Source organism: Euleptes europaea, chromosome 1, assembly GCF_029931775.1.
Source record: "Euleptes europaea isolate rEulEur1 chromosome 1, rEulEur1.hap1, whole genome shotgun sequence".
Lineage (NCBI taxonomy): Eukaryota > Metazoa > Chordata > Lepidosauria > Squamata > Sphaerodactylidae > Euleptes > Euleptes europaea.
Window position 1 is genome coordinate 183,268,848 of NC_079312.1, and position 22,214 is coordinate 183,291,061.

The 22,214-nt window shown below is 54.4% G+C and overlaps 1 protein-coding gene across 1 annotated transcript in view; it reads left to right on the forward strand.

The window, feature by feature from the left end:
* Positions 1 to 22,214, forward strand: part of DOCK6 (dedicator of cytokinesis 6) — a 64,320-nt gene that overhangs the window by 35,935 nt on the left and 6,171 nt on the right. The window contains 17 exon segments of the mRNA XM_056850755.1: positions 247 to 360; positions 1,017 to 1,187; positions 3,790 to 3,929; positions 4,574 to 4,743; positions 5,284 to 5,435; positions 6,187 to 6,369; positions 7,749 to 7,875; positions 10,046 to 10,130; positions 10,966 to 11,062; positions 12,213 to 12,347; positions 12,753 to 12,905; positions 14,786 to 14,944; positions 15,348 to 15,448; positions 17,380 to 17,572; positions 17,912 to 18,055; positions 19,640 to 19,771; positions 21,204 to 21,218. Coding sequence (XP_056706733.1) covers positions 247 to 360; positions 1,017 to 1,187; positions 3,790 to 3,929; positions 4,574 to 4,743; positions 5,284 to 5,435; positions 6,187 to 6,369; positions 7,749 to 7,875; positions 10,046 to 10,130; positions 10,966 to 11,062; positions 12,213 to 12,347; positions 12,753 to 12,905; positions 14,786 to 14,944; positions 15,348 to 15,448; positions 17,380 to 17,572; positions 17,912 to 18,055; positions 19,640 to 19,771; positions 21,204 to 21,218 — 2,271 coding nt within the window.

Consider the following 22,214-nt stretch of genomic DNA (forward strand, 5'->3'; position numbering starts at 1 on the left):
TCTTCTGCATATGCCAGTTGATGTGGCCGTGCCTGTCTGCCCGCTGTATTTGCCACTCCCCTGTTTGCCTGTTCCTCTGAGAACTGCTGTGCGGGCAGAGAGACCTCTGGGCACAGTCGGAGCCAGCCAGCCAGCCAAGGATGGCTCTGCCAAGCCTTCTTCCCATTTCTGGTGCCGAGTGTGCCCTTGGGGTTGGCACCCATCCCCAGATGCCTCTGTTGGTGCCACCCTGTTTTTTCTCCCCAGGATGCGGAGCTGGTGGAACATCTCAACAGCAGCCTTGCATTTTTCCTCAATGACCTACTCTCCCTCATGGATCGAGGCTTTGTCTTTCACCTTCTGCGCTCCTATTACAAGCAGGTAACAAACAGAGTCTGGGGAGTGAGGGTCTTTCCCAAGGCGGGCCGTTGTTCCTTGGAGGAGAAGCCCCTCTGAGTGGCCGGTGGGAAATCTTGTGGGCTTGCAGAACTCCGAGTTGAAGCTTGACCATATGTGGGCAGGTTCTGCTAACAGTTTAGAAACTGGCCTGTTCTTGGGGTGTCACGTGGTTGGGGTGCCCGGCTCCCTCATCTTTCCTCCAGGGCCCCAATTCCAATCCTGCTGTTTGAGGTCACGTTGTCACCTGTGACACTCACCGTTTTTCCCCCCTGGTCATTTCAGAAAAGGGAGGGTTTGGGAGGGTCAGGGGGTGACTCAGTTCTCCATGCTCAAACCATCTGGGATTATCAGGAGGCTTTCTCTGCTTGGGGCTGAGTCAGAATGTTGTCTACGCAAAAATGTACGCCCTCTTTGTGTACGGACCTTCTACCAGCCCACTTTGGGGGCTCTGCTATGAAGCTGAGCCTGCAAGACGCGCTCCTCTTCCCCCTTTTTCATGCCTGGCAGCGGAGGCTGTTCTGGAGCATGTGCGTTCTGCTTCCGTCGCCATTAGCAGTGGGTGCTGAGGGAAGAGAAAGAGCCTCTGGGTGGGCCCTGCCGAGCATGCCACCTGCAGCAGCCGCCTCCCTCTGTTCCAGATCAACAACCGGCTGCTGGCCACCCAGAACCCAAACGCCCTGGTGGCCCTCAGGATGGACTTCATCCGCATCGTCTGCAGCCACGAGCATTACGTCACGCTCAACCTGCCCTGCAGTGGCCTGTCTCCGCCTGCCTCCCCCTCCCCTTCTGTCTCCTCGGCAACCTCTCAGGTAAGTGGTCTAGAAGAAGGGAAGGGATGAGGAGGAGGGGGGGGCAGGAGTCCTTCCAGCCCCCCCTACCGCCGGGGGGGGGGGCTCTTGTGAGCACATGCGCACGTGACCTGCTACCACACCAGCATTCCACGCCAGTTGACGTTTGCAAACCCTTTAGCCAAAGCGGGGCAAATAACTCCCCCGGGGCCATTTTGCCTCAAGAAAACAGAACGGGAGGAGGCAGGAGCCCCTCTTTTCCTGTCGAAGGCTTTTACGGTCAGAGTTCATCGGTTCTTGTAGGTTATCCGGGCTGTGTGACCGTGCTCTTGGTATTTTCTTTCCTGACGTTTCGCCAGCAGCTGTGGCAGGCATCTTCAGAGGAGTAACACTGAAGGACAGTGTCTCTCAGTGTCAAGTGTGTAGGAAGAGTAATATATAGTCAGAAAGGGGGGGGGGTTGAGCTGAATCATTGTTCTGCAAAAGGTAATGTGCTAATCATTGTCCTGTAAGTATCAAGATAATGTGCTGATGAGGGTGGGGTATGTTAATATGGAACCATTGTATCCTGAAGTGATCTGTGAAATCCAAAGCTAATCTGCATGGCTATTGTGGACTGTAGTCTTTGTTAGTCTGGAGGTTCCTGTCCTGAAAACCTCCAGACTAACAAAGACTACAGTCCACAATGATTCAGCTCAAACCCAACCCCTTTCTGACTATATATTACTCTTCCTACACACTTGACACTGAGACACACTGTCCTTCAGTGTTACTCCTCTGAAGATGCCTGCCACAGCTGCTGGCGAAACGTCAGGAAAGAAAATACCAAGACCACGGTCACACAGCCCGGATAACCTACAAGAACCAACCCTCTTTTCCTGCTCCTCAGTCCCAAGCCAAATCAGCCCCCTGCAGTCCTCTGAAAAGCAGCATGTGAAGTCCTTTGACGGAAGTTTTGGATTTGGGGTGGGGGGGGGAGCAGTGTGATGACTGTGAAGAGGCTCCAGGAGGACGGCCACAGACTGGTTGAGTGGGGCGGGCAGAGTGGCAAACGGAAGCTCAGTGTTGGGGACAGTAAGGTGATGCACACTGGAACAACAACAACAAAAAATCCCACCTTCAAGTATCTGCTCGTGGGGTCTGAACTTGCTGAGACCTAGAGGGAAACAACCCCTGGGATCGTAGCGGATAGGTCAATGAAAGTGTCAACCCTGCGTGCTGCAGCAGCGGAAAAGGCAAACTCTATGTTGGTGATTATTAGGAAAAGGATTGAAAATAAGCTGTTATTGTAATGCCCGGCCCGTATAGATCTATGGTGCTGCCTCATGTGGAATGCTGTTTACAGTTCTGGCCACCGTATCCCAAAAAGGACGCTGCAGAGCTGGAGAAATATACAGAAGAGGGCAAAGCAAGTTGGTTGGGGGCGGTTGGGGCCCCTTCCCTACGAAGAGTCTGAGACTTTGCAGTTTAGAAAAGAAAGGTCTAAAGGGGAACAGAGATAGATAGAATTATGCACAGGGTAGGGATAGCAGGCAGAGACTCCCTTGCCCAAAATACCAGAACTTGAGGGCATCCAATGAAGTTGACGGGCAGCAGATTCAGGAGGGGACCAAAGGAAAATACTTCTTTATTTGATGAGTGATTAAAATGTGGGATTCGCTTTCGGAGGATGCCGTGGCGGCCCCGGGCATAAAAGGGATCTAGATAAATTCACGGAGGAGAGGGCCGCGTCCATCCATGGCTACTAGCCGTGGGGACCAAAGAGGGCCTCTATATACAGAGGCAGCCAGCCTGTGAATGCCAGGGCCAGGAGGCAGCGGCGGGGGGCGGGGAGGCCTCTGTGCCCTCTGTGGCCCCCCAGGGCAACTGGTTGACCAGTGAGTGAGACGTTGAGCTGGAGTAGACGGCCCCTCACGGGTCTCATCCCGGTGGGCTCTTCCTGCAGTCTTAAGATCAAGCTTTTTGTTGAATCAGGACCTTAGTAAAGAAGTCAGCATTACTGACAGGGAGAGGCCGGCTGCTCAAAGCATAGGGATGAGCACAGTAGAAGCAAGAGGGACAAAGAGCAGAAAAGGAAGGTTGTTGGGCAGGCGGGAAAGCTGGGGTGTTTTTTGGTTTGTTTGTTTTTTTGCCGTGGACAAGGCAAACACTGACAGCCAGGAGAGAACTCACTCAGGGAGTCAGTTTGTTTGTGTTCTGCAATGCCAAATGGAGTGGTGGAAGCGCAGCCTTTCCAGCCACGGATGCACTTTTAGATTTGCTGGTGGCAGCAGTTGCTACCCAGAGAGAAGTTGATCCTCCCAAGAGGATTAAGGGGAAAGGTTGTCTCACCAGGCAGAGATCTGGGGCAGCCCCGGGGCTTTCCCAAGCTCCTGTGGAACAAGAGCAGGCCTTGACAGACATTTCCTTCTCACGTTTGTCTGTGGGGCGTTGCGCATCTCTTCCTCCTCCCCCACCTTTGGAAGGTTATGATTGCAGCGGTTCCGTCTCAAGGACGCCTTGGAGCAATAGCAGCTGATGCGTTGGGGGAACTGAGGCGCTGCGGTTTGCGGTGTGAAGGGGAGGGGCGGGCATCTCTGGCTTTAGGGGACAAACGGCTGCTTGGTCCCTTCCCATTTGCCAGGGTTCGGCCTTCTCCAGCCACACGCAGGACCAACGAGTGGCCAACATGTTTGAGCTCTCCGTGGCCTTCCGGCAGCAGCACTTCCTGGCGGGGCTGGTGCTGATGGAGCTGGCCCTCATCCTGGAGCCGGACGCCGAGGGGTACGTTCGGCCCCACACTTACTTCGCCCCTGTATGTAGCCTGGAAACTCTTCTCCATCGCAGAGCCTGAAGCAGTGATGAAGAGCAGGCAGCGTGAGCATGTTCAGAGTGCTACTCCCTCCCTCCCTCCCTCCCTCGCAGACCCAGATCTTCCACCAGCCCCTGGGCCACTTGAGAGGAGGAGGAGGAGGAGAAAGGGCCTCTTGGGCAATTTCCTCCTGATGAGGAACGATGCCTTGCCTTTTCCTGCCCAGGTGTGGCGAGGCACCCAAGGAAAGAGCTCAGTGGTTGCCAAACCCCTTTTCTGCCATTACGACGCTCTTCGCTGGAGAGCCAGCATGGTGTCGTGGTTAAGAGCGGTGGTTTGGAGCTGTGTACTCTGATCTGGAGAGCCGGTTTCGATTCCCCACTCCTCCACGTGGGCAGTGGAGGCTAATCTGGTGAACTGGATTTGTTTCCCCTCTCCTACACAGGAAGCCAGCTGGGTGGCCTTGGGCAAGTCACATTCTCTCAGCCCACCTACCTCACAGGGTGTCTGATGTGGGGAGGGGGAAGGGAAGGGGATTGTAAGCCGGTTTGATTCTCCCTTAAGGGGTAGAGAAAGTTGGCACATAAAAACCAACTCTTCTTCTTCTCTGCCTCAGGGCCTTCTTCCTGCACAAAAAGGCTGTCAGTACACTACACAACCTCCTGTGCAGCCATGACGGGGACCTGCGCTACGCGGACAGCGCTGTGCGGGCCCAGGTGGCCCAGCTGTACTTGCCACTGATCGGCATTGTGATGGACGCCCTGCCCCGGCTCTGTGACTGCACCGGTAAGACCCCACAGAGCCCCTGTGGACGGGTGGGGTGGAGAAGAGAGGGGAGGTGCCACGGGGTTTGGCCCCCAGGGATAGCCCCACTCACAGCTCTGGGATCGCAGTCTCACAGCACCGGAGATTGCGGCAGTGAGACCCTTCTCGTGCTGATGGAAGTGGTCCTGGACAAAACCATAGACTAGAAAGGGGAGGGGCCGTGGCTCAGTGGGTAGAGCTTCTGCTTGGCATGCAGAAGGTCCCAGGATCAATCCCCAGCAGCATCTCCAGTTCAAAGGACCAGGCAGGTAGGTGATGTGAAAGACCTCAGCCTGAGACCCTGGAGAGCCGCTGCCGGTCAGAGTAGTCAGTACTGACCTTGATGGACCGGGGGTGGTGGTGGTCTGATTCACTATGAGGCAGCTTCATGTGTCCATGTGTTCAAAGGGGCTTCGACACCACTTTTAGAAACCAGCTTCCGCTTCTGTGCAACACCTTCATCTGGGGGAGGAGGAGGGGAGGCTGGACTTGCCCACGCTCTCCGCCCATTCTCCTTTGCAGAGACCCACAGCCAGCGGGGACGGCTGGCCTCCGTCCTGGGGGAGGAAGGAGACGGGGAAGGCGGCACCATCAGCCACTCGGTCGCCATGGCCATTGCGGGCTCTCCCCTGCCCCACTCCCACCGGCCCAGCCTCTTCCAGATGCCGTCCGTGGTGAGTGTCTGCTGAGAGGAACAGAGAACAGAATCCACAAGCCGGGAGCTGGGGCAGCAGCAGGAATCCTGGGTTTTCAAAGCCGGGTTTTCAAAAGGATCAGGACACCCCAGAAATGGAGATCCTCCCCATGAGCAAGTCAACACATCCCGTGGGAATGACTCCTTTGCAAGCCCCAGGGGAACGGCTCCAAGGACATGCCGGAGCGCCTGGACACTCGGCCATGTCAGAAAACCCTCTCTGTGTGTGCGCGCGATAGATTTGTAGCACACTTGATCCCCAAATCACCGTCAAAATGAAGACTTAGCAGCCACTTAAAAAGTGGAAACACCCCAACAGTGACCCCCCCCCAGCAGCCACCTCACTGCCCATATCAGGATGCTCAGGTTGTATCTCCCGGGACATCTGAGAAAGGCAGGGGGGGGGGCCTCCGGTGCAGGCCCCCTCCCAGAATGCTGTGTGTTCTGTTGCGGGGACACGTCGGCAGCCCCAGTTGATGCAGACGCCGAGGTTCAGTGGATCCAAGTGATCGGAATTAGGGGGTGGGCTGTTGTCTTTTATTGTGCCTGGGGAGCTGCTTGGGGGCTGCTTGGGGGCTGCTTGGGGGCTGGCTGCTTGGGGGCCCCTCCTGCTTGGGGGCTGGCAGCAGGTACCCCAGACATCCAGTGCCCAGCGAGGCCTGGAGAGTCCTGGAGAAGGAGAGGTCTGTACGCCAGGGGCCCTAATCCTTGCGCTCGGCTTCCCTTGGCAGCCTCCTCGCCAGTACAGCATGCTGTCAGCCGAGGTGAGCCGCACGCTGCTGGCGTGCCTCCTCTGGGTCCTGAAGAACGCAGACAGCGCGTTGCTGCACCGCTGGTTGGCCGACCTCTCTGCCTTGCAAGTGAATCGGCTCCTGGACCTCCTCTACCTCTGCATCTCCTGCTTCGAATACAAGGTCACTGGAGCCTGGGGGCCCGGGCATTGAGCTTCCCCTCCTTCCCTGGGGTGTGGGTGTGTGTAGAATGCAGGCTTTAGCCCGTCGACTCCTTGGCCAGGAGTTACTGTGGAAGCCACATGTCCAACTGTTAGCCCTAACCCCCCCCCAACCTCCCTCCCCCTTTGCTAACTCCACTATGCTTTTACAACCTGGCAGTCCCTTCCTTCCGAAGAGCCTTTATCCCCCCCCCCCCCCGTTTAAATGCTGCACCCTCAGCAATATTAAACGGAAGATATAGAAATCTACCCTATTCTGACAGACTTTGCCCATGCAATTCAAAGGAAATTGGCACAGTATCTCATAAGATGACGGGATCCCCCCTCTTTAAACCCCACCGAGATACATGGATTACCCCCCATATTGGCGAGAATTCCTGCCCCCATAACAAGAGACAAAATAGTCCCCTTTTTGTTGACGGAGAGAGATCCGAATAGAACAGCGGCCATGGCCAAATATCTCTCCATTGTATTTTCCTCTAAGAAATAACTGCTCAGGACCTCCTGGTCAAAGGAGCAAAGAAGGGGAAAAAATACCCCCCAGCTCAGCATTTTCCTCCCAGCCTCTGCCTTTCGGTGGATAGAGGAGAATTGCCCTGGCTCAGGCGACGCTGCCTCTGAGGGCTGAAAATGTGGAGTGATGCAAAGCAAACCCCGTGCGCGAAACGATTTGTTCTATCAGTACCGACCCAGGGAGAAGCAGGGAGGACGGGCAGGCGGGATGACTGCGAAGGGGGGCAGCTCCCCCCCCCCGTTTGTGCTTTGGAAGGCACAGAGTAGCACACGAGCCGAGCACTGCGGATCTCTGACCACGGGGAGGGGAAAAAAAACCCGCCCCGTTCCAGGGCAGGTGGGCGGGGGGCGGCCAGAGGGAGTGCAGCGGGAATCCTCTGACTGTCCAGAGGGGTTTGCTTCCCTTCCAGCGAGAGGCTTCTAAAGCCAAGGGGCAGGATGATTTGGTCTCCTAAGGCTTGTGCTCACCTGGGGAAGGTGAAGGGCAAGCTGGGAGTAGGACCTGCAGGCACAGGTGCGTTTTCATGCTGCTTGCCCTGAGAGCATGGCCAGCCGTGGGGTATGAGGAGGCCCAGTGAGTCCAGGTGGCTTCAGCAGGCGTGGCTCAGGGTCCAGAAGGGGCCAGGATGCGCCCGTCCCTGGTGCTGAGCGTCCCTGTGGGAGATCCTCAACCGGAAAGGCCTTTGCGCCCTTCCTCTGCCTGCTCTGGACAGCTGTGGGCCTCTTTCCCATGGGCCCCCCGGTCAGTCGTGCGCTAGACTTTGCTCCGGCCGCCTCACTTCGGTCTCTGGCTTAGTGAGTTTGCTACCCCCCACCCCCACCCCGCAGGGCAAGAAGACCTTGGAGCGCATCAACAGCCTGACTTTCAAGAAGTCTCTGGATATGAAAGCCCGTCTGGAGGAAGCCATCCTGGGCACCATCGGCGCTCGCCAGGAGATGGTTCGGCGCAGTCGAGGTGAGAGCGGCAAAGGACGGGCGGGGCCGCCTGTGGTGAGGCTCCTTCCTCCCACGGTCTCCCAGGGCAAGAAAGAGCCTCGGCCTTTGGAGACAGCCGGTCTCTCCGTTATTAACCCCCAGTGGACTCCGGCATTCTTTCAGGTTGTTAAGAGCTGCCCCTTAAGGTCAGTTCAGAAAACCACAGTTGTTTGTTGCTGCAGGAACGAGGCTGGGGGCGGGGGTGCCCAATTCAGGTGTGCACGCTCTCTCTCTCTCTCTCACACACACACACACACACACCCGCCCCATCTTTTGCATGTCATCAGATAATGAGTGACTGTTGCTTTCATGGGAAGCTCTACTGCGGCCATAACTGGTTTGTGCTTCCTGGCCAATCAGGGTTCCACGTAGAGCTCGTTCGTCACAAACGTGGGGCCAAGTGGCATCAAGTGGCCCCCATGTGGGGTGGGGAGGAGCCAGTGACCAAAGGGTCTCCTGGCCTGGTTCACAGAGCAGCAAGCCCAAATTCGCTGTTTAGCCTTGGTGGGGCTTTTTGGACTCTTAGGTGTGGGTTGGGGGAGGTCCGTCGTTCAGGAGTGGGGGACGTGGCTTTTGGTGACTGGGACACCATTAGCCAGAGTAAAGTTCTGCTTTGCCCATGGCTTTTTAAATAGTTTTTATTAAAACTTGAGGAGGATTCAAAGATATATTTCTCTAACACAGTATATTAAGCCATAATGACATAAAAGAGTTAAAAAAACACAAATTGAAGTTCTAGTACTAACCCATCACTATCCTCTATAAACACATAACAAACCTTGTGATTTTACGTTTTCCTCTGGTGGTTTAACCTTATTCCAGTATTCTACAAATGGCTGCCAATTTTGGATGAATTCGTTCCACGAGGAATCTCCTCTTTCCCAACCTTGTCTATAGCTGTCAAGCCTATCCCATGGGCCTTTTCACATACTAAGTATTTATGCTCCACCCCCACCCCGTTTTGTCCTGTACTAATGAACCTGGCCTGGGGTCATGTGAAATTTTATATCCCAAGATCCTTTCAACTATAAGAACTGGCTTCCAAAATCCTTTCACCAACATACATACGAGCAGCTTACCTGTTTTGAACACCTCCCGTTGATCCTGCCTGATTAATAACAACAACAACAACAACAATAATATTTTATTTGCGGCATTAAGCCAGATAAAACACAAATAGTAATACAAACAGTGAATTTACATTCCTAATTTAAAACAGCCACCTTGCGCATTCCAGTTAATCCATGGAGGTTACTCTGAGATGTCGTGTCTTCTCTGCAACCGCGCAGTATTTTGCCACCTGAGATGTAATCAAAGGATTATCTCCCATCAGACACTGGACTGGTCCGTTTCCCCATCTCTACCAACACTCATTTTCTTTATCAGGGGTACAGTGATCTCCTGCCTGATTCATTTCAGCCAGTCTGGCTGGGGCATATATTCTTTGTTGGACGTTTCAACTAACATATAATTTGTACTAGTAGTCTTGCTTCCTTCATCTGGAGAAAAGATTTCTCCATATATGGTTTTTTATCCTCCTCTTGGGAAAACATTTGTAGTTGGTATTGTTGAGAATTCACAATCCACTGTTGTTGCTGTTTTCCAAATGTGAAACCAGGGGAAAAAATAACTGTTCTGAATTATGTTGAAGGATTTATGAGAGGGAGGGCATCTTGGCCATCTTCTGGTCACTAGGTGTGTGTGTGTGGGGGGGGAGGTAGTTGTGAATTTCCTGCATTGTGCAGGGGGTTGGACTTGATGACCCTGGTGGTCCCTTCTAACTCTATGATTCTAGGATTTTCTTCCTTAAATTAAAAAGTTTGTTTCTGAGCTTTTCCTGGTCTCCTGCACATTTGTTAGTTAGAATATAGGCATAAAGAGAAGCCATTATTTATGTGAGGAGTGTGCGTAATGTAGATAAGTGATTAAGAGAATAAACTGCTGTAAGGAGCGTTTTCCCTGAACTCCTCACTTGAGTGGTGTGAATGACCCCCGCTTTCCCTCCCTCTTTTTCTGCTCCCTGCAGCTGGGGGCACATCTGGCCCCGGAGGGAAGTCCCGGGCGCCTCCTGCCCGCTTCCCTTGATTTGCCATCTGGTTTAACTGTTTAATTCTTGAGCCTCTCCCATGCTTTCCGGCCTTCGTCCCCAGAGCGCAGCCCCTTTGGAAACCACGAGAACGTTCGCTGGAGGAAGAATATCACCCACTGGAGGCAGAACTCAGACAAAGTGGACAAGTGCGTTGAAGGGCAGCTCTGGGTGGGTGGGGAAAAGGAAAAAAGACCACACTTCTCCCCCCCCACACACACACACGGCTATTTCTAATGGCATCCAGATTGTTTCTGTGCTCGGGGTGCTTTGTCTTCCCTTCATCTCAATCCTACACCAGCAGTGCATAATGCGGTCTTGTGCAATTGGGGTGTGGGGTACCTTTATGTTTATCCCCCTTAAAAGAAATGAATTATGTACACTCAAGTCCAGAAGCTACTCCACGAAAGGGAAAAGAAGAAAGGGTTAATTGAACAGTCAAACAGTCAGTCCTTGAGCATTTAGAAAGAATGGATCTGATTACTAAGAGCCAGCACGGGTTTCTCAAGAACAAGTCATGTCAGAGAGAAGTGGAAGGCAGGAGAAGTGGAAGGCAGCAGGGAAAAGACGAAGACCCAACGTGAGATGGAGTGTCTATATAGGAAGCCTCGGCCCTCAGTTTGCAAGACCCCTGAGCAATGCTGTGAACCATAGGATGTTTTGGAGGACATTGATTCATAGGGTCGCCCTGAGTCGGAAGTGACTTGATGGCACTTTCCTTCTTTTTAAAATTAAATGTTTCCTTTTTCGGAGGATGCATTATCCCCTTGCTGATTCCAGTGGGCAAGGGCTGGCCATGGAAAAGGTTTTTTTTTGAGGGGGGCAACCAGCAGTTTCCTAGAGGCCAAAGCAGCCTTGACTTCTCCATGGGGAGAGGAGGAGGAGGAGAGGGGCAACTTTGGGTTGAAAACTGCCAAATGACCCTGCAGGCGGGCCAGAGCGGAAAATGGATCTCTCGTCATAATCTTCTTTGTCTCTACTCAGGTCCAAAGAGGAGATGGAGCATGAGGCTCTGGTGGATGGGAATTTGGCCACGGAGGCCAACATGGTGGTGCTGGACACGCTGGAGGTCATCGTACAGGTAGGGTCCGGCTGGGTTGGCAACGGGTACTGCCTGTCCCATCACCTGCAGTCGTGTGCTGTCCCACTGGGGCAAGGCTCCGTGAGGCCTCTGGGGGTGGCGGCAGGACCCCTCCGGGATGCCAGAGAGCCTCATCTGATGGGCTTCTCTGTCTCTCTCTCATTTCTCTTGTCTCCGAAGCCCTGGGGGCCTGGATCCAACCCCACCCCCCACCCCCCGGGAAAGCGGCCGCAGGGCTCTTCCCAGTTCAGTCGTATCTGGCAGAAGCACTTCGCAGGTTTCTGCTCAGAAGCACGAGATGAAAAAGAGAGGGCCGTGCCAGACAAAAATCACAGCAAAGGAGGAAAGATTTCAGAGGCACTGAAGTGTGTTGGGTGGGGGGGGACACAATTTATTGTATTTGTAAAACAATCCTATTTATGGTTCTGTCCCTCATTCGTTCTTGGATGGTTTCCTGCTTTCTGTGGTTCTTCTGAAACCCAGGGTCTCAAGCCAAGGAGACAGGAGGCTGGGGACAGACAGGCTGGAGGGTGAAAGCGTGGCTCGGTGGAGAGGAGGAAAGGCGGCTAAGGGGACAGCCCCCGGGGAAGGGAGAGCTGGCTTTGCTGGAGGAAGGAGGACTGACTAGGCCTGCAGTTTGGGTGAGAAACCAGGCCAGGACTGGGGAGGGGAGGGTCTCTTTCGGACCTTGACTTCCCCACCGATCACAGGGCTGTGGGCATTCCCTGTGTCAACTTTTGCAAGTGAGGCTTTTGACACATGCAGAGGTCTGCAAGTTGATTGTGTCAAAGGTTCCCAGGCCTGGAGCCCTATGGGAAGGGAGGCGAGGGGGTGGGTGGGTGCCCAGCAGCAGCAGCAGCAGCAGCCGTAAAACCCAGGAAGGGTGCAGAGCAAGGCTCTTGGTCAGCTAGGAGGCCAGAGACCAGAGTGGTCCACAAGGCAGCATGGTTAGCAGAAGGATACCCAAGGAGGTGGTTGGCAGAAGGAGACCATCCGCCTGCCTTCCTTAGGCTGACCAGTGGCGGTTTAATTAGAGTTTTTCACGAGGTCTGCATGAGTCTTTCCCCATCAGCAGCTGATGAACTGGGCCCCACGGTGGCTTCCGTCGGAGGCCTCCGCGGTCCCCATTCCTGGCCCTTCCTTCCTGCAGACGGTGATCTTATCGGAAGCCAAGGAGAGCGTCCTGAGCGGGGTGCTGAGGGTGCTTCTTCACAGCATGGCCTGTACGCCGAGCGCCGCTTTCCTGCAGCACTGTTTTGCCACCCAGAGAGCCTTAGTCAGCAAGGTGAGCCTCTGGGCGCTTCCTCCAGCTCCGAGCGATTTCGCCTAAGAACCAGCACTGGCTACTGGGCCGAGCATCAGGCCTCTCCCTAGGTCGGTGGAAGGGGGAACACTTCCACACAGGTGCCCCACTTAGCAGACTCCCTGCGATTTCCCCAACGGAGCAGAACAAATGGGTGTTTTTTGTTTTCTTTAGCTCGTGGGGGGGGGGCAGGAATACATGAACCACGCCTGGGTTGGGCACAACATCATGTGGGATTCCTCTTGAAACAGCAGGAGCGTCCCACTAATCCCCCCCCCGTGGAAGCAGCAGGAGCATCCCACGGAACCCCCCACCCCAACCCCCCACCCCGTGGAAGCAGCCGGCAGTTGTCTCAAAGGAGTGACTTGCGTCGTCTCTTGCTCACAGTTCCCCGAAATGCTGTTCGAGGAGGACACGGAGCTGTGTGCCGACCTGTGCCTGCGGCTTCTGCGGCACTGCAGCAGCAGGGTGGGCACCATCCGAGCGCACGCCAGCGCCTCCCTCTACTTGCTGATGCGGCAGAACTTTGAGATGGGCAACGTAAGTGTGAGCGGGGGGGTCAGGGGGGGCCCTGGGCTGCCCGGCATCTCTCCCCCCCGCTCCCCGGAGGGTGCCAGCCAGCGACCTGAATCCAGACAACTCACGTGTCCCAGGCACAGCGAGGGCTCTTGCCAGCTGTGCTGGGGCTGGTCTGGGCATCGTCCTCCCCCTCTCTCAGGGGAAGGTGTCTTGCTTTATAAACCACCACGTATAAAACGCCTGACGGTCTGGGGAGGCACAGCGTTCAGGCTAGCTTGAACCCCAGAACCTCTCAAATGTGCACGGTGGAGGGCCAAGCGACTGAGGGGGGGGCACTCCTCCTTCACACCTCGCACTTCTGGAACGGAGGGCATCTAAACAGGCTTGAGCAAAGGGAGCTCGGCTGTCAGCCCAAAGGCCTCAAAGAAGCAAAGAGAGCTCCCTCTACTGACTACGCAATTGCCACGCACACACCCGACCCCACCTAGTGCCAGGGGGAGAATTTCGAGATTGGGGGGGGGATGATGAACAGGCCGGTGCCCCTCTGAAATCTCTCCTTTCCGTCAGGAATCCCTCCCCACCCCTTCACCCCACTCCTATGGTGCCCTGCTAGGAAGGAGGGTGGCAGGAACCCATAGATGTTTGCTGGAGTGATTGGGGGGGTGGGCTGCATCAGCCTTCTACACAAACAGGCAGCTCCACCCAGTGACGGACTGGGACTAAAAATATTGGCTGCCAGGAAACAAAGGGGCCCCCCACCCACGACTATAAGGCTATCATTTAATTTTTATAAGAAATAAATAAAATTTTCAAAAAATACATAAGTGGAAAAAAGGTGCAATTAAATTTTTTGTGAAACAAATGTATATTTTTAGTAATTACAGTATACATATATTGTACCTATTACTGGCAGCATACAGTGGATACTAAATGTAAATACAGGTTGTTATAATTGAATTATTAAATTATTATTTTTAAATTTAAATAAGTGGTGGATATTGTTAAATAGTTTGCTCATAGTGAACATTTTGTACTTTAGCAGGTAGTTCAAAAGCATATTTCATGCAGTCCACTATATTAAGAGCAATCATTTGTATTTACTAGATGGTTGTGCGAATCATGGCTTCTGCCTCCAGTTCATCTAACAATTCCTTTTCAACGGATAGCAACGTGCACGATTCCAAGTTCTCCTCAGACACTTGAGTTTCTTAGCCTTGCCTTTATGATCTTTAGCTTTGAAAATGTCCTCTCACATTGGACTTGAGTAACTGAGCCTCTGCCTTGGAAAGTCCAGGGACGTATGAAGGGCTCCTGCAGGGAACCTTCTGTCCATTACTGTGAGGGAGCCATGATTTTGTTAGAACAGGGGGTCCCAACGCGCGGTGTCCCTTTCACCAGGTGTTTTTAGAAAGAGGGTGAGGCCAGGTGGGGCTTTTGCTCGGCTAGGGCAATGTCCCTCCCCCTTGTCACCGGAGATTTGACTGGCTGTGAAGATATTCAAAAAGGTTGCTTTGGCAGCAGCTGCTACCACGGCCCGAGGGTCTTCCCTGTGTGGCTGAAAGGAAGCTGTGGCTGTGCCCACCGCCCTGTGCCAGAATTCCCAGGGTGCCCACCGGCTCATCAAGGTTGGGGCCCCCTGAATTAGGACCCCCTGACTGGCCGTCTTTCCACTTGCTCCCGCTTCTAATTCCTCTCTGAGAACAAATCAGAGGCTGAAGTGATTTCAAGACAGTTCCCTTATGAGAGTGGGCATTTTAAATTTGGGTTCAAATGTGTTCTGTGGGATTTATCCCCAGGCTAGCCTTTGGTTTTGGCTGTAAGCTTGATCTTTTTCTTCTTCTTTCCTGGCTCGGCCTGCCTTGGGCCTGTGTCCCCTTCACCACCACCACTACCCCACTCAGAACTTTGCCCGAGTGAAGATGCAGGTCACGATGTCGCTCTCCTCGCTTGTGGGAACATCACCGAATTTCAATGAGGAGCACTTGCGGCGCTCACTGAAGACGATCCTGACCTATGCCGAGGAGGACATGGAACTCCGGGACACCACCTTTGCCGAGCAGGTCTGGTTGCCCATTCAAGCTTCATGTCACCCTGACCGGAAGGATGTCTGAATGGGTGGCCGCGTGGAGCAAGCAGAGAGGGGAGGGCCTTCGGCAGAGGTCCTTGGTGAACAGATGGGTGTCGCAGAAGTTTCTCTGTTTTCCTCTGTGGAGCGTTAGCATTTCTTCTCTTGCGTATGCTGAAAAATCAGGGCAGAACTGCTGCATGCAATGCCCGGCTCATTTGAGAAAGGGCAGATTTTCTTGCCTCCCTTTTGGGGATGGGAATCTCTGGAACTGAGTGGGGGGGGGCTGCTTTCTGGGTGTGTCTCTGTCCTTGTTTCAGCGCTTTGTGGTTTTGGTGGGGATTGAGGGTAGCAGACAGAAGTGTCAGCAGAAGCTGCTTCCTCCTCTCTCTGCCCAGGTTCAAGACCTTGTCTTCAATCTGCACATGATCCTGACTGACACAGTGAAGATGAAGGAACATCAGGAGGACCCCGAGATGTTGATTGACCTGATGTACAGGTGAGACATGAGAAGGATCTCCAGCGGGAAAGACAAGGGGAAAGCACCAAGAGATAGTTTGCCTTTCCACCTCAGTTCCTTGCAGGATGGCTGAATCAGGATATGACATTCGGGTTGGAGGCACCAGAGATGATATCCATAGAATCAGAGAGTTGGAAGGGGCCACCAGGGTCATCAACCCCCTGCAAAATGCAGGAAATTAACAACTACCCCTACACCCACACCTCCAGTGATTCCCTACTCAATGCCCAGAAGATGGCCAAAAAAAACCCTCTAGGATCCCAGGCAAACTAGCATGAAGGAAAATTCCTTCCTGACTCCAAATTGGCAATTGATCGGCACTACCCTGGGCGTGGAAGAAGGCCCCTACTCATCCCTTCCTGTCCTCCCTCTCATGATCTGCCTAAGTTCACAGAACTAGCCTTGCTGTCAGAATGGCCTCTGGGGTTAAAAACCTCCAGGGAAGGAGAGCCCCCCACCTCCCGAGGAAGCCTGCCTGTTCCACCGAGGAACCCCGCTCTAACTGTCGGGAAGTTCTTCCTAATGTTTAGTCGGAAACTCTTTCCAGATCAGCCGTGGACTTTTCAGTTTGGCCTCTGGCTTTCAATCACTTCAGCCCCACCCATTGCCAAGAGAACCTCAGAAGAGCCCTGCTGGGTCAGACCAAGGGGCTGGGGTCAATCTAGTCCAGCATCCCGTCTCACACAGCAGCCAGTAAGTCGCCCTGGAGGACTGACAGACAAGACCAGTGCCTCTCCCTGAGGCTGCCTTTTAACACTGGATTTCAGAGCTTTATTGCCTCTATATATGGAGGCTCTCTTTACTTACGATGGCTGATAGCCATCTTCTGTGAACTTGTCCGTTCCCTCTCAAAGCCACCTGTGATCGTGGCCACAGGCAGCGAATTCTACAGTTTAATTACTCGTTGGATAAAGAGATGCTTCCTTTTGTCTGTCCTGTACCCACTGTCCATCCCCTTCATTGTGTGCCCCCAAGTGCTGGTGTTATGGGAGAGGGAGAAAAATTCCACCGTGTCTCCCCCATGCATAATTTGGTAAACCTCCTTCGTGTCCGCCTCCCACACCCCACTCTCTCGTCTGTCTTCTAAACTGAAAAGCCCCCCAGAGGAAATAATGTGGCAGCCCCTCGGTCGTGTTGTTTGCCCTCTTCTGCACTTTTTCCAGCTCTGCATTTATCTTTTTTGAGATGCAGTGGACAGAGCTGTAAACAGGGCCTCATGCTACAGCATTTATCTATTACTATATTGGCCATTTTATTTTAATTCCCTTTCCTAATAATTCCCAGCATGGAGCTTGCCTGTTTCTTTGCTGCTGCTTACTGAGCTGACATTTTCATCGAGCTGCTCACTACTACAACCCCAAGATCTCTTTCAGTCTCAGTCTCAGCAGAGCCAGTCAGTATATATTTGAAGGAGGGGCCGTGGCTCAGTTTGTAGAGCATCTGCTTGGCATGCAGAAGGTCCCAGGTTCAATCCCCAGCAGCATCTCCACTTAAAGGGACCAGGCAAGTGGGTGATGGGAAAGACCCCTGCCTGAGACCCTGGAGAGCTGTGAGGAGGGGCCGTGGCTCAGTGGTGGAGCGTCTGCTTGGCACGCAGAAGGTCCCTGGTTCAATCCCCAGCAGCATCTCCATTTAAAGGGACCGGGCAAGTAGGTGATGGGAAAGACCTTTCTCTGCCTGAGACCCTGGAGAGCCGCTGCCGGTCTGAGCAGACAATACTGACTTTGATGGACCTTGATGGTCTGGTTCACTATAAGGCAGCTTCATGTGTTCACGTGAAATTCCCACCCCCCGCATGCATCACCTTGCACCTGCCTCTGCCGAACCTTGTTTGCCACGTTGTGGTCCACTTACCCAATTTCGAGAGGTCCCCCAGGAGGCCTGGCCCCTAACCGCTGCTTGTCTCCCAGGATAGCCAAGGGCTACCAGACCTCCCCGGACCTGAGGCTGACATGGCTGAAGAACATGGCCGCCAAGCATTCTGAGCGTGGGAACCATGCCGAGGCAGCCCAGTGCCTGGTGCACTCGGCAGCCCTGGTGGCCGAATACCTGAGCATGCTGGAGGACTGCCCCTACCTGCCGGTGGGCTGTGTCACTTTCCAGGTAAGCAGCAGGGCAGCTCTAGGAAAGGGGCGATCCATTTTCTCCAGTGCGGCGTCAAAGAATCGTGGCGCTCTCTTCCGGGTCTTTCTTCATTCAGTGCTCAACGCTCACCTTCTTCTCTCCCCTCCTTTTGTGCATTCTCGCAAGAGAGCCGGATGGGCCTGTCTCCCAGCCCTTCTCATCCGTGGGGAGAAAGAGAGACACGTCCCCCACCCCAGCTAGACCTCGGGGGGGGGGCAAAGGCACCGCGTGGCCCGTACTCTTTTCTGTGCTTGGGGAGGGAAGGGTGAGGAGGGGACGGCATTTCTGCTGCTGTAGTGATTTCTGTCCCTCTCGAAGAACATCTCTTCCAACGTGCTGGAGGAGTCTGCCATCTCCGACGACGTCCTGTCCCCCGACGAAGAGGGCATCTGCTCCGGGAAGTGCTTCACCGAGCAGGGGCTGGTGGGGCTGATGGAGCAGGCGGCCTCCTCGTTTACGATGGTGAGCGGCGTCAGGGAGGCCTCACTGGGGCATGCCGGGGGGGAGGGGGGTGGGCACTTTGCCAGGGCACCCATCGCCTGAGGGTGGACTCCGGCTGCTGCTCTGCCAGAGACAGGATTCGGCCTCCTGGGACTGTCTTGACTGCAGATGGCGCAGATCACAGTCAGACGGGTCGTTCCGCAGAGAGAGAGGGGGAATCCTGGGGATGGCTTAGAAGTAGGACTCGTGGTGATGGGGGTGGGGGGCTCTGAACAGTCAGGGGGGACGCCTGGAGCCCGGCCACGGCCTCCGTTTGTAGCTCATCAAGTGCACTGTTTCTCCCCCAGGCCTTTCGGCAAGGAAGAGGCTTTTTGGGTTACTTGAAGGGCTGTCATATATAGAGGAGGGTGCCGAGTTGTTTTCTGTTGCCCCAGAAGGTCGGACCAGAACCAACGGCTTGAAATCAAATCAAAAGAGTTTCCGTCTAGACATTAGGGAGAATTTTCTAACAGTTAAGAGCGGTTTCTCAGTGGAACAGGTATTCCTCGGGAGGTGGTGAGCTCTCCTTCCCTGGAGGTTTTTAAGAAGAGGCTAGATGGCCATCTGTCAGCCATGCTGATTCTGTGACCTTAGGCAGATCATGAGAGGGAGGAGGGCATCTTCTGGGCATGGAGTAGGGGTTACTGGGGTGTGGTGTGGGGGGGGGGAGGGAGCTGTGAAGTTCCTACATTGTGAAGTAGGTTGGACTAGATGACCCTGGTGGTCCCTTCCAATTCTATGATTCTAGGGATGCTGCCTTGGGCAATTCCCAGCAATGCAGCTAAATGGCCACTTGCCTGGTTGCCCGCTGTTTCCTTACAGGCGTGCCAGCCCCACTGATGCTGGAACAGATGTTCCTGCACGCAGGGTTACAGCCCTCTTTTGTAAAAATTCTAGATGGGTGTAACTGCAGAATGCTTGGGGAGACTGCTGCAAAGTGACATAATGCGTTTCTGGTTGCAGACTGCGGGGGCAGCGGGGGAGGCCTCCCGGACCCCCAGAAAGCAATTATCAAGATTGGAGAACTCACAAGGAAGAGTTTAATGGGAGTGAACAGCTGTCATTTTAGCATTAGGGTGTGGGAATGACTGGTCTTGTGGCAGGCTGTGTGCCGGAACCTTCCACCTTGGCCTTCCTTAAAAATACTCGCATTCCCTCCAGCAAGACAGGCAGGGCAGGTTTCTGGGTCTGCGTCACAGTCCCTTGAGGACAGAACTGCAAAGGGGGGGGCAGGTCGATGGGACGGCAGATTCAGGGGCTCGGCTCCCGCTGTCTCCACCAAGCTAGACCAAAGACCCCTGGGGGAAGCCGTCCACAGGCAGAGAAAGACCTGCCTCCTGCTCTCATGGCGATGGCAGCACCTTCTTGGTGCAGGAAAACATCTCGGAGGGTTTCCCATCTCCCCCCCCCAAGTTTTCTCATTCTACCCCCCCCCCCCCGGATTCACACCTCGAGGGAGGGTTCTGTCCGGCCCTCGGAAGCTGCTGACTCCAGGGAGACCGCGAGTCTGGGAACTGTCTGCTTGGACCCGTGCCGAGTGGCTCATGGACGGACTCCATTCTTCAGGGTGGGCTCTACGAGGCCCTCAACGAGGTCTACAAGATCCTCATCCCCATCCATGAAGCCAACCGCGACTTTAAGAAGCTGGCGGTCCTCCACGGCAAACTGCACGATGCCTTCGGCAAGATCGCCAACCAGGTGAGGACGCATCTCCCCCCAGGGGTGCCTCGTTCTGAGGAGAGGGCACAGGGCTGGGGCCCCATAGCACGTCCGGGGGCCGCCGTAAGCCCTGGATGGCTGCCCAGTTATTTTCATGGCCCGCTTCACAAGTTTTTCCAACACCACCTCTGTCAGAAGTCAATGTGGAGTGGCTCTGATAAACGGCTAAAATTAGACAGGGAGCCACGTGAAGCTGCCTCAAGCACAAGAGCTCAGCATCAGAAGCCAGAAAGGCTCCCCCGGAGAAACTCCGCCAATGATGCTCCGGGGCCTCTGAAGGACCACTTGGCCCTGTGGAACATGTCGCTGGGCAGTTTGCTGGAAGCCAGAGATAGGATGGCCCTCTGGACCCCTTGAATTGGGCCTATGCGGTTGTCCTTTTTTCGGCCCTGATTACAGCTCCGGCAGGCGGTCATCAGAGCGTTGTGGCTAACCACAGTCGTGGGGAAGGTAGAATAACTTGTGCAGATGATTCTGTTTTGCCACAGAGTTTGGATTAGGAGCTCTTGAAGTTGACTTTGATGTGGCTGTCTGAGAAAAGCGTCTGCTGAGCCCTCCTCTGCCACTCCCGCCTCGCCTTTTCCTGCCCAACCTGAGAGGGAAATGAGGTGGTGGCAGCCGGGAGCTCAGCCTTCTAGGATCTGCCCAGTGGGCCAGTCAGGAATCCTGGGGTTGCGGCTCCTGCCTCTGCTTTTGCAGCTAGGACTGAACAGAGAACCCTCTTCTGTTTCGGGGCCCGTTTCACTGCAGTGTCAGAACCGGGAGACTACAGAGGGTGGTACTGAGGCCGTGGGGAGGGGCCGCGGCTCAGTGGGTAGAGCCTCTGCTTGGCATGCAGAAGGTCCCAGGTTCAATCCCCGGCTTCTCCAGTTCAAGGGAGCAGGCGAGTAGGTGGTGTGAAAGACCTCTATGCCTGAGACCCTGGGGAGCTGCTGCCGGTCTGAGTAGACAAGACTGACTTTGATGGACCCTCAAGGGTCTGATTCAGTGGAAGGCAGCTTCAGGTGTTCGTGTGCTGGCGAGCTGCAGATGGGGGATTATTTCCAACGTCTCGTCTTCTCCCACCCACCACCGACCCCCAAGCCCTGCCGACTTGGCCACAGCTGTGGAGAGGCTGTTTGCAGGGTCTCAAACTGTGTGCCGGTGCCCCAGAAAGCATGGCTGGCCCTGTAAGCCTCTCCTTGGTACCGTTTTGTCGTGGACAGAATGGTCGTCCGGTTTCCTCAAGGACCTCAGAGAAGCGGAAGGGGAAAGACCTCCTGCTCAGAAAAAGAAAGCGCCTCAATCAGGCTGCAGACCTGTGACCAGCTTAAGATAAGACCACGCTGGGTTGTGAAAAAAATTAATCTTCTCTCTTTTCTCTGTCCCTCCACCCACCCACCCCCACCCCTGCCCTGCTTCTGCCAATCAGGCCTCTGGCTGGGAGGTAGGCACAGCATGTCTTGTGTTTTCTTCCTCAACCGTTGTGTGTGTTGTGTGTTGCCTGAATTCCTCACGGGCTCCGTGTGCATTGTGATGCTCCCTCCCCCTCCCCGGGCACTCTTCAGTGGGGTCACACAGCACCCCAGACACAGTTCCCAGCTCTTTTCTCTGTACACAGATTAAGCTGGGGCGGGGGGTGGGGGTTCACGTGTGCCACACCGGGCTCTGCTAAGCAAGCCCTTGGGACGTTCCACCTGTCTTCAGCCTGAGCAGTCATAGGGTCTCAATAGTTGCTGGACTCTTGCTAACGTCTCTTTCTTGTTTTGCTTCCTCTTGATCTTTCCCAACTCTCCGTCTCCCTCTTGGCCCTGACCTGGCCTGGTAAGTTGGCTGCACCCCTCCCTGAACGTTTGCCCTCCGTCCTCATTAAGGGCCTGCTTGGTTCCTCTTCATGGAGGAGGCCTTGGGGAAGAGGCCACAGGGGAGGTACGGCCTGAAGGGAGTGACGATTGGGGTGGGGGGGGGGACGACAGTTTGCCCTCGATTCCTGCATGAACACGATGAAGCACATACAAAATCCAGTGATAGCTGAGGTGGTTTGGTGTAGACCCAGTGAAAGGAAAGACAAGGAAAGAGCAACCAAAATTATCAGGGGGCTACAGCAGCTGCCCCAGGAGGATTGGTTAAAACGCTTAGGGCTCTTTGGCCTAGAAAAAAGGCGCGTAAGGGAGGGGGGACATGGTGGAGGTTTATAAACCCTTGCAGGGCCTGGAGAGAGTGGTCAGGGAGGAACTCTTCTCCCTCTCCCATAATACTGGAACCCCAGGGTCACCCACTGAAACGGAAGGGTGGGAGATTCAGGACAAAGGAAGTACTTCTTCGTTACAGTGTATAGTTAATTTGTGGTTGCCAACTTGGAAGGCTTTAAAAGGGGAGTGGGCAGATTCATGGAAGGCGGGGCTACAAGGGCTACTAACTAGTCAGCATGGACATCTGCTCC